General features: G+C 31.3%; 1 protein-coding gene across 4 annotated transcripts in view; it reads left to right on the forward strand.

Moving 5' to 3' along the window:
* OXR1 (oxidation resistance 1) overlaps nucleotides 1–12,683 on the forward strand; it is a 380,568-nt gene that overhangs the window by 315,501 nt on the left and 52,384 nt on the right. For all 4 annotated transcript variants that reach the window (XM_074352622.1, XM_074352619.1, XM_074352620.1 and 1 more), the window contains 4 exons: nucleotides 822–904; nucleotides 2,603–2,710; nucleotides 4,382–4,495; nucleotides 12,019–12,168. In XM_074352622.1, the coding sequence (XP_074208723.1) occupies nucleotides 822–904; nucleotides 2,603–2,710; nucleotides 4,382–4,495; nucleotides 12,019–12,168 (455 nt within the window). The remainder of the gene's footprint in view (nucleotides 1–821; nucleotides 905–2,602; nucleotides 2,711–4,381; nucleotides 4,496–12,018; nucleotides 12,169–12,683) is intronic.

Here is a 12,683-nt window from a genome sequence, read left to right on the forward strand (position 1 = left end):
CTTTCTTAGAAAATTATTGCCTTAATATTGTAATAATTAAGGGTGAATATAGCATTTTGCTGTGGTACTATCTTACTCAGTTTTGAGCTTTTAATTAGTTGTTTAGAGATTGATTTTATTTAAGATTGTTTAGATTGAGAGGAGTGACATTTTATCAATTCACTGCAATCTTTGCTACATGAAGTATAATGAGAAGGTTAACGCTAAGGCAAAATTTAAACTGAAACAGATACCATAAACTTGGTGTTCAAGTGAAATGTCTTGATAAGTGAAAAATAGTTGGCATTTATCTGAAATGAAATGCACAGAAGTGTGTTTATATGTGAAGGAGTATCTTAACCTACTACATGTTATATATAAGGAATTCAGTAATTTAATATTATTCCATAGGGAAGACTATATTATTATAGAAGTAGAGACATTTTCTTATGTGAGGATTAATGTTACATATTTCAGATTTGGTTTGGTTAATTATAATAATAATAATAAATCTTCAAATATAGTTTCTTACTATCAGGTTAGATATATTGAAAGATATGGTCCTTTATTTAGTTTTTAGTAACTTCCTTTATGCATTATGTTTTGAACTGACTTCCAGTTTTATAATGTTTCTTACTGGTCAATTTGTAAAGCAAGCAGGGAGGAAAGACATTTACTTTTTTTGACACTTGGTCATGTTTTAGAGCAGAGAATTCTAGATAGCAACCTGTATTACTAGTGAGTCTAGTAGATGTCTGCCTGAGCTCTATTTAGCAGTCCTTGACATCTTTGAAAGGAAAATGAATTTAATAAGAGTTTTACATCCTTTTTTTTTTCCCCAGACACTGGCCAAAAGAAGACCCTAGATAAGAAAGATGGGAGACGAATGTCTTTTCAGAAACCCAAAGGGACTATTGAGTATACGGTAAGTTAATTTGTTTTTTAAAGAGCTGATTTCTCTTTGTAATAGTCTTATTTGAAACATTCTTTATTTATAAATAAGACAAGAGTTGTTAATTGCCTTCTTTCAAAAATCTGTACTTCATTTTCAATAACTGTTGTATTAATAATAATACTTCAGTTCTTAATTGCATTTTAGGATTTTTTTCCTTAAAGAGTAATTTTATTAAGTGTGATGTAAAGATAATTATTCTAGCAAATTTAATTTAATAAGATGATAATTTACTGGGAGTCAAAGTTCCTGTGCTACAGTACTTTTTATTAGGTTAGGCTTTTTGGAAAATATTTACTTTCATTACCCCATATAATAGGATCATTGTGAGATCAAATGTGTGATAATATGAATGTAGTTTGTAAACTTCCATATGTTACTGCAAAAAAATTTTTTTTACAGAGAGCTTTTGCATACATTTATCTAAATAAGATAGATGAGAGATCATATCATTGCATAGGTGAGAAAGTTTGCACAGAGGAAGAGAGCAGAACTAGATTATTAAACCATGTCTTTTGGCATCAATTTGGTTTTACAAGACCATTAAAGAAAAATATGTATTTATTGTGTTTTTTTACCACCACATATGTATCTGCTTTTCCTGATTTTCCGAGTCTTACAGCCTAATTCAGAATGCCTTTTCAGTCCCATCCTCTTTTTGAAATTTAACCCTCGTTACTAGCCTTCCTAAAATCCCAAATTCATGTGTATACTCTTGATGGTTTAGGAGGAAGAGACAGTATCCCACAAATGTATTTTGTACTTTTCTGTGTCCTAATATGTCAGTTCTGTTCTCTTCACTTTGAAAGTTCTTTCCCTTCTGTCTACTTCTCAAATTCCTACCCCTTCTTCAAGATTTAGCTTTAAATATTTTCTATAAAGTATTTCCTGGACAATTTGGAGCAAATATGGAGCTCTGTCTGTACTCCTAACTTTCGTCACATCTGTTGTTTCATTTAAATTGCCCTTTGTCTTTTATATAACCTTTTTTGTCTTACTTATTTTCTGACTCAATTGTAACTCTCTTGTGCACTAAAACCACTTAGTTGTACTTCATTTTATTCTCTGCAGAGCTCTCATAATGCTTTATGTATCAGGAATGCCAAAGGAATATGTTCACTGGTCAAAACTTCTTTTCTTTTTCTTTCATGATAATTTGTAAAATCCTATGATTTAGGATTTCTATAAATATGATCAGCAGAATATACCAGTGATTCAGAAACAGATTCCTCAGCTTTGGTTCCAATATGTTTTCTAATTTGTACATTTAAATAATAGATTACATACATAAAGATCATTAGAAATAGCATTTTAATTAATATAGGAATACTATGCTAAAGCAGTTTCTAGAAGTTACATATTTTAGAAACTATTTCAGTGAACAATATGTTGATTTTAGGGCCTTTGTAAAATAAAAATCATTTGTTTGTGTTTTATAAGTTTTATTTTGTATTTTGAAATTGCTTGAAATAGAGGCAATGTAATTGTGATGTATTACGATAAAGTATATACTCTGTATCATAATAGGTGAGACACTTTGTTAACAATCAGAAAATTTCTCAAGCTATCCTATCTCCAAGATGGAAATACTACTTATTAATCAAATGTAAAATTGGTCCTCATAATTCAATTTTTCTGTTTTAACAGATTATTTTTTTTTCTTTTAAACAGGTTGAATCAAGGGATTCTTTGAATAGTATAGCCCTGAAATTTGATACAACACCCAACGAACTTGTTCAGTTAAATAAGTTATTCTCCCGAGCAGTTGTTACTGGACAGGTATCTTTTTTTAATGCATTGATGGTTAGAAGCATTCAGTTGTAAAACAGAAAGTATCCATTGAAATATAGTTAATAATACAAAAAAAATTTTTTTATTGAGTTACAGCCAGTTTACAATGTTGTGTCAATTTCTGGTGTACAGCACAATTTTTCAGTCATACATGAATATACATATATTCATTTTCATATTCTTTTTCACCATTAGCTACTACAAGATCTTAAATATATTTCCCTGTGCTATACAGTGTAAACTTATTTATCTATTCTATGCATACCTGTCAGTATCTACAAATCTCGAACTCCCAGTCTATCCCTTGCCACCCCTCTCACTGAATACAGAAAATTTAAGGAAAATAATTTTATGCTTGCTTTGAATGAATCATATTGACTCTAGAAGAGAAAAGTAACTTCACTTATACTCATGCAAATTTTTCTTAATACATATTGAAAATAATTGTGAATTGATTTTTGAAATAGTTTTAAAGACCTTTTAAAATATTCAAAGCAGTACATGTACATGACAGAAAATTCACACTTTTAAAAGGAAAGTTATCTCAGACTTAGTTTCCTTTTCCAGAAGCAACCACAGTTACCAGTTTATTATCTTCTTCCAAAAATATTTTAGCCTTTTTTTTTTTTTAATTTAACTCTGATTCTGGGAAAATGTTCTATTTAAGCACAACTTAATCTCAGACTTTTTCATGTATGTAGATTGTTGCACTGTATTAATATACAGGCATGCTTGGAAACATTGTGACCACTGCAGTAAAGCAAATTTCACAGTTAAAGTGAATAACAGAATTTTTTGGTTTCCCAGTGTATATGAAAGTTACATTTGCGCTATTCTGTAGTCCATTAAGTATGCAGTGGCATTATGTCTTTAGAAAAATACATACCTTAATTTAAAAATACTTTATTGCTGAAAAATGCTAACTATCATCTGAGCCTTCAGTGAATCATAATCTTTTTGCAGTAGTCACTGATCACAGATCTCCATAGCAAATATAATAATAATAAAAAAGTTTGAAATACTATAAGAATTACCAAAATGTAACACAGAGACACGAAGTGAGCAAATGCAGTCAGAAAAATGACAGTGATCGCTTTGCTCAACACAGGGTTGCCACAGGCCTTTAATTTGTAAAAAAAAATGCATTATCTGCAAAGCGCAGCAAGGTGACACACAGTAAAATGAAGTGTTCCTGTGTTATGGCTTAACTGGGCACAGCAAGCTTTAGACTTTCTACTTTTTTGCTATTGTAAACTTTGCTGTAGGGAACACTCCTGTTTCTGTCTCTTTTTATTTATATGTAAGTATAGCTATAGAGTAAAGTCCTAGACGTAAAATGGCTCAGTTAAAGGTTATCTGCATTTTTAAGTTTTTCTAGCTGTTGCCAGATTGCCCTTTAAGAGGAGCACCTGTAATGTATAAGAATTGTTTTTTTCCCCTCACTGTTGCCTAAAGTATGTATTATCAAATTTGTCTAAATTAAATTTAAATATCTTTTTTTACTTTGTTATAGTTATTTTGATAATAATTCTTTTAATCTGAAGGTTTTAATATTTTAAATTTATTTCTGAAGGTTGTTAATGGTACTTGCTTAGAGAACACCATCTGATTACTAATATTTTAGTTTGACTAAATCTTCATGTGAATATTTTCTTACAGGTTTTATATGTTCCTGATCCTGAATATGTCTCCAGTGTTGAGAGCTCTCCATCTTTAAGCCCCATAAGTCCTCTGTCACCAACATCATCTGAGGCAGAATTTGATAAGACCACTGTAAGTTTCCCTACTTTTAAAAGCTATCTGGCAATGTCACTGTATATGTATATAACATATTTTTAATCCTACTTTGACTATGGTTCGAGTGAAATTTTACCTTTTTGTTTTGTTAATTAAATTTGTAAATTCCAGTTTTTAAAATGGAACATTCTTTATTAAATTAGACCACTTAAATTGACTTACTATTGGTGGTGGTAGTGGTCCAAAGATATTCATCAGCCTTCTTATAAATTTCATATAATAATTTAACTAAGGAGTTTTACCTAACAAACAAATGTAGCATGATAGGAAGTCCATGTCCAATTTGATTTTTATTTCAGTTTCTATAAATATTTATATAATACTGAAAACTATTGCATTCATTTTTGACACACTGACTTTTAAAAAATTATTATCATCTTAGTCATTCTTCAGAATATTAATTCAAAGTAACTGATAGTGGATTAACTTGTCTAGCATTTTTAAGGAATGAATATTCTATATAAGTTACATTTTACAAATGAATTCCAAGGAAAAAAACTTTAATAATTTTGATTAAAATCTCTGAAAGGAATTATGATCTTTGTGCCTTTCCTGTGTAAATACTAGCCATAATTTCCCATTTTCATAATGATCTGATGATTAGGTTTTCATGTAAAATGCTGTTGCTCCATTAACTGGCTAGACTCCTGTGGAAAATTCTTCTGTGTTGCTGTGCTGACTTTAAGAGACATCCTCTTCTCTGCCCCAGTTTGTACTCAAAGTTTAGGATACCAGATGGCAAATTGGTAACGAAACACAAATTATTGTTAATTTGACTATAAATTATTAGGCATTGTTAGTTTCAAAGTTTGAGTATTAGACTAGTTTCAATTCTTTTATGGAGTAAAGGACATGATATTATTGATAACTTTTTTTATCCTTGCCTATGGACTTTTTTCTGTGTGTTTGTATGTGTGAGACAGAGAAAGAGAGAAAGAAGTAGGGTGTTTTTCAAATTTTATTTGTCAGTATCTTATTTTTATAAAAAATAACAACACTGTATTTTAGAATGCAGTCACATGAAAGGAATGTATTAAATTTATTCTTATCATTGATGAGAATGGAAGTCAGGTTCTCATGATCTATTACTGGACCAAATGTTGCAGGAATACCTTTTTGAACGTGGCCATGCCGTTTTCCTGTGGGGCTTACAAAGAGATGTACTTAGAACAGGCAGTGACAAAGGAGAGCAATGTAGCCTTGGGTTAATTTAGCTTGTGTTCCAAACCCTGGAGCAGAATTGTGAAAAGCTAAACTACAGTATCTTGCCTGACTAGAAATTTGTGGGGTCCTTTTCTGTTCCTCTGCTTTAACCCAAATCTGCCTACCAAATGGCTTTATTGAAAGCATAAAGATCAAAGAGTGCTGAACAGCAGTTCAAGGGAGACTTGAAAATGCTGTCTTCTTCACTTTTGCCATGTTGGTGAAAGAGGAGGAGAGAATAATAAAGTCAGATGAATGACTTTTTAACTGTCAGTGACTCACTGCTGTCAAAGATGGCCCCAAATGGCCTCTAATATGACCAGTTATATGAATGAAATCTTTCTCCCTGAAATGGATCTAGGTAAAAGGTAAGAAACATAAAAGTTCTTGAAGTTCCCTTTACCTCGATAGCTATCACCTGCTGATTGTGGGAAATAGTTAGAAATAATTCTTTTGCACAGTAATTTTATAAACTTTAGTTGTATCTTTTTTTACCTGGAAATATTTTTATTACTGGACTTTAAGATAATAGTACCCTATAAGTTTCCATATACAGTATCTCAAATATTTGTCTCCTATTCTCTGTATAAGTTCCTTAGAAGCAAAGATCTTACGCTTTATTAGATATAATTTATATTTGTATTCAAATAATATTTATTGGTATTACTATATGTTTTTCCTAGAAATTGTCAAGAGTTTATATTTCTAATATTCTAATTGGTTTCCTGAATGTTTTCTTTGTAATGGCTTACTTGTAAGGCTAAAAATGTTATGTTCCTGGCTTTGTTAGCATAAAGGATCTCAATGGGGTTTTTTTTTTAATATTTTATTTTTACGTAAAACATGATCTTTGAGAATTATCAGAGTCAAACAATCCCCCCCTTTTATCATATATTGATGAACATAGAAGGTAGAACCAAAGTGAGAGTAACATGCTAAAGAGCTAAAATATACCATGTATCAGGTTAAATTCTAAGCAATTTAAAAGAATTTTCTTTTCCTAACTTCAATCTTATGAGACAAGCACCTGGCTTGGCTGTCTTCGTTTTTCCTTCTAGATGCATTCTACACTCTTCTGTCCCCTTTGGGTGTTAGAGTTCATTAAGGGGCTCCCTTGACCTTTTATTTCTGTTGGTGTTGGTCTTTCAAGAGCATTGGCAGAAGACGAGAGGAACGAGTAGGGGTATATTTATTCTCCTAGCTCACTTCCTGCAGGGTCACGCCAGAGTGGCTGCATTCTCCAGCAGCTCCTCTCTTATCAGATGGCCCTTTCCACAGAGCCCTCTCTGTCTCTAGGTTTAGGCTCTCTCTTTCCCTTACGTCTTTGGGCCTGTGGGCCATAGATAATGAAGCCTCTGTTGTTTGCCCTGATTTTTTGTACACGCTGTGTACCTTTGTGAATAGTTCCATTATTAAATTCTCCTAAAATCACTCAAATTGGGTGCCATCTGTATATTCCAGTAAAGTAAGATACAGTTCTTATTTTACAGATGAGGAAATGGAGGGAGAGAAGTTAAGTAATTTGTGTCCATCACTCAATTTGCTAGTGGCTGAATTAGGATTTCAATTCAGGTAGTCTGAGTCCAGAGCCTGCATTTTGTATTACACTTCATAGCTGGAAATTGACAAGTCAGAAACTACTATTTCTTAGTAAATAATTAGACTCAACCCCAAAAGATAATATTTAATCATTGTGAGCTGCCACTTTTGCATTATCATCATTTTGTAAGATTCTTTTAATCTAACATTCTTTTGTAAATATAGAACCTTTTTTTTTTAGTTTGTCTCCTTTGGTTTCTCCTCTCTGCACTCTAAATTTACTTATTATGCTAATGCCATTTTAGATTAGAACCACTAGTGTGATATATTCAGAATGAAATTCAGAGGAAAAATGTTTAAAATAAGTGATGTGGAAAAGTGAAATAATTTTAAATAGTTTTATTTCTGCTTATGTTAATATACTCCACTGAAGGATGGGATAGCAGATAGTTGTATTCTCTTTAATATAAAACGCTGTTTTGTATACTCTAAGAGATAATAAGAAAAGTAGAGTACTTATAATGTAAGAAAGCATAATTTTGAAATTATATTTCACAGTGGTTAGAAAATATAATTTTGAAAAAAATACTATTGAAAGATCTATAGAAGACCTAGAAATTCTTACAAGAAAAAATATATAAAATATTAATAGTTTAGGCACACTAAAAGCTTCTTTTTTAAGCATAGACAATTATGCTGCTACAGTTACTATTAATACTTAAAAAGTACTTCCTATGCATGTATTAATGAGGAAACTGAGGCATAGAGAGAATGAGTAATTTACACAAGACCCCCTAGTTAATGAATGGTAGAGCTGAGATTTAAACCCTGACAGCCCGCATCCAGGTTTTGTGTTGTGTTTTTAACTACCTTTGAACTGCCTTATTGACGAAATGGTGAGGATTAGCAATACAAATCAGATTCTCTGTGACAGAGACATTCGATCAAAAACTAAAATACATATGTCAAAAATAGTAGAAACTAGAAAATTTGTAGTAAAGAACTATCTGGAAGTAATGTAGGAAATTTTTGCTTACCAAAGCAAAAATAAAAGTAAAGCAGACAATTCAGAAATATTGTTAAAATGATTAAAAGGTGAAGAGAAGCATTGCTTTCTTTTCTCCTATACTTTCAATATTTAAGATTTTCTGGACTTTTTAATATATTGTGCTTCTGTTTGTGTAACTTAAAAATTATTACTTCCTTGTATTAGTTTCCTAGGGCTGCTATGACAAAGGATCACAAAATGGATTTAAATCAGTTCTGGAGACCACATCTGGAAAGAATCAAGCTGTTGGCAGGGTTATGCCCCTGTGGGAGAGCATCCTTTCTTGCCTCTTCTGGCATAATGGTGTTCGCTGGCAGTCCTTGTCATTCCTTGTCTTGTTAGACATATCACTTCAGTTTCTGCCTTTGTAGTCACATGACTGTCTTCTCCCTGTGTGTTTGTGTCTTTACATAGTGGTCTCCTCTTCATGTAAGGAAACCAGTTAAATTGGATTAAGGGGACCCTCCTCTGGTATTACCAGCTTTACTGATTTTGTCTATGAAAAATCGATTTTCAAATAAGGTCACATTCTGAAATAGGGGTTTAGGACTTCAGCATATTTTCTTGGGTGAACCCATAACATTGTCTTCTATAAAATTTCAAGAGAATTACATAATTACATAATTTAATTTAAAGGGAACTTCAGAGGATTTTATAACTCTAGCAAATGAAGTTTTTTTTTAAAGACATTCAGTGAATATTTTCTTCAGGCATAGATAAAATGATATATAAAAGAGTGGTGTTAATTTCTTACAGAGTTTTGGGGAGCTTGAGAATAGTTGTGAAATCTAGTAAGATAAACTTCCATTTTAATCATACTAATCACATAATTTATTGACATCTTGAATTTGTTTATCTGTATACCTGAAAACATTAAAGTAATAGTAAATGTGTAGGAAAAAATTTAATTTAATAAAATTTAATTTAAAAATTTAGTTAGAAATATCAGTATAGTTTTAAGAGGTTAAATACTGCATATACTTCAAGAATTGTTCTCACATGTCATCCTTAAACTAGTCACAAACATACCTCTTCTCTATCCCTCCCTCCCTACTTTCCCCTCCTTTCTGAGTATATAATATGTATTTAAATTTAAAATAAATTTAAAATCACTAAAATGTGTAACAGATAAAATGCATTTTATACGTTATATATACTAAATACATAAATTATAATTTTAACTTTCATGCTTTTAAGCCTAAATTTTCATATGTAAATTTATATATACTTTATTATATAGTAAATGTAAACTTACAGTACATATATTAAAATAAAGTTAAATAACTATAAATACCATATGTATAAATAACACATAAATTGTGTATTATCTATATATTGTGTAATATAATTTAGCTTTGGTGCTTTTAAACTTAATTTAAATACCAGCAGTTTATTGGGAAGTTATAACTTTTTAATTCATGTACTTTTTAAATGATGGTGCTATAATTATACCTTGGTCTTATGTTCTCAGAACAAAATTTTATATTTCAAATACGTGAAAAAATAGTAGGACTTTGTATTTATGTGGATTTTAGGAAAGCAATTCTTTATATAAAAGAAATCTCTGTATTTGTAACAACACAAATAAATGGTTAAGTCACTGGATGAGAATTTTTTCCTAGATTCTGAATGGAAACATCATTTTCATAACTAGAATTTAAAAACTGATTCTTCTTTTCTTTTTAACATGGTTGCTAAATAGCCCAGAGCTAGATCCAAAACCCAAGGTACAGCACTTAAAATTGCATTTTATTTTTCCTTCACTCTGATATTTTTGGGTTTTTATTTGTATTGTATTTTATTCTGTGTATTGGTTTCAAGAGCCTCCAATTCTTAAGAAGCAGAATTTAAGTAAATTCTGAGAGTGATAATTAAACACAATAATTTATAGGAAATAAATTGTACCCATCATATCTATCGGACTGAATGAAGAAACATAATACACATTGCTTTAAAACTAAACATTTTCTTTTAGATCACATATTATGTATGTTGTAGGAAATAAACATAAATGTTGATATTTCTGCACCTGTGTGGTTTTTCCTCCTCAAATTTCCTATGCCTTACCTATATATTACCAGAGAACATTTCTACATATTTTCCATCACAAAGAGCCAAATACTCAATAAAGCCAAAGCAAGGTGGGAAATGGAGCGTTTTGAGATGCTTATTAGTTTATGGTAATGATTTATAATATTATACAAATTATACCATATAATATTTAATCATATTGTATAAAGATGACTGTGAGTCAGCCTTTTTGGGTCACTTGTCCTAGCATTGCTTTGCTTTTGCACATTTGAACATTTGAGGTGATAATTGAGACTCGATGGATAGATGTTTATAGTTCTGTATTTTTAAGGACCTATCACTAGCAGCTACAGCAAAATTGCGTAAGGAAGTTTCAGAAAACACTATCAAATAAGCTGCGAAATCACTTAATTAAGAAACAGTCTATAAATTCACAGAGATACAGAGTTGCTGATACTTTGGATTTTGTGATACTTTGGATTTTGTACCTGTATTTAAGTTATAATGAGGTCTCATTATGATTCCTCTGAAGAACTTTAATCTTTTTTAAACTCTTTCGTTCGGTACTTGGAGCATTTGCTAAGCTAATCTCATGTATTCTTTTTAATAGGGTAACATGTTAAATCGGGATTGCTATAGATACTGAGTTGTAGAATTTGAGACTTTGAGGGAACCTCAGAGACATGTTGTTCAACGAGGTATATCTTTATTTGAGGAAGGCATTTGACAATTGACCTTTTTTAGTTTTTGTGAGTAATACGGTTATATAGAAGATAATGTTGTCACCTTATTTGGGGGTAAATGAACAGTCATAAACAAAATTTGTTTACAGCTTTGTGCCACCTTGCAAGGGGCCTTCTGATGACTCTGTATTGGCTCTTTTTTCTCTCTGCACACTTATCATTTAGAAGAATATTTGAAGTGGAAAGTATGAAATACTGCAGTTTAGCTCACTAGTTCCTGTGCTGACAGCATGAGCTTGTGTCTCATCTTACTTGTTGGGCAGGTGACTGAATTTGGCTGCCAAGCCTAAGTTTCCGTAAAATTAAGGTAATAGTATGTACCTTATGAGTGATTTGGAAGTAAAATGGTCTCTATAACACACTTAAATATAAAGGTATTCATAAATATCAATTAATGTTATGATTAATAGCCCTTATTTAATTATCTGTGCAAAATGAATTTATATATGATACAAAGCTCTTACAAAACTCTTAGATATAGTAACTACCAAAGACAACAGGATGGATATAAAATTAATTTGCATCATAAAATGATTGAGAAAAACTTTGTTAATAGATAATAATGACTTGATTCAGGAGCAACTGAATGTGTGTGTGTGCGTGTGTGTATACTCAGTGTATGTTTGAGGTGGGAGTACAAGAGATACAGTTTTCAACATCCTCCAGATAATTCATCCCTATTAAAAAATCATTGAAAATCTAAGTTTTAGCTGTGCTAGAAATCTTTACAAAATGTTAAATCAATGCCATACTTTCATATATTTTTTTACATAAGGATGTTTTGAGCTGATCTCTAGAATGCGTTGAGAAGGAAAAGCTCTTATTGGAGAAAGCTGTTCATTTGGCTTTAATAATGTGCTTGTTTTTATTTAGTTTTCTGAAATGCCTTTATCTTATTTGTTTGTTTGTTTGTTTGTTTATTTATTTATTCTAAGAATCCTGATGTCCACCCGAAGGAAGCAACTCCCTCATCTACTTCTGCTGGTATTCGACCTGCACGAGTTGTATCTTCGACCTCTGAGGAGGAAGAAGCATTTACTGAGAAATTTCTTAAAATTAATTGCCGATATATTACTAGTGGCAAGGTAATGAATAACACTTTAGAAAAAACTTTTAAGCATGCTTTATCTATTACTAAAATATGATAGCTTGGCATTTACATGTTCAGACATCAACATCAGCACATGGTGATCAATTTAAAGTAATTTTGTGAAATAGGCAGTCCTTTTCCTTTTAAACAGGGGGAAAAAAAAAAAAGAGCTTACAGGAAAGGCTAATAAATCCAAAGTGTCTATCATGGCCAGAATTCAAACCCCGTTTGGAATTATATGTTTCATCTACCACACCTTGCTGCTTTTCCTAAGCAGAGAACTTCTAGTCTGCAAAGGGAATTACAGTAAAGTGACAGAGAGTTCAAAATAAACTCCAGGTGTTGCTTAGAAAGTAACTGTAGCATGATGCCATCTTGAGAGGTCACACATGAGAACCATTACTTCATAGTCATAACTCATAAATTATGGGTATTTGAGAGACAGATGTGTAGTGCTATACATTTCCCCCCATGTACTGTTTTAACTGCATTCACAGTCTTGATAATGGT

This window comes from Camelus bactrianus, chromosome 25, assembly GCF_048773025.1.
Source record: "Camelus bactrianus isolate YW-2024 breed Bactrian camel chromosome 25, ASM4877302v1, whole genome shotgun sequence".
Taxonomy (NCBI): Eukaryota; Metazoa; Chordata; class Mammalia; order Artiodactyla; family Camelidae; genus Camelus; species Camelus bactrianus.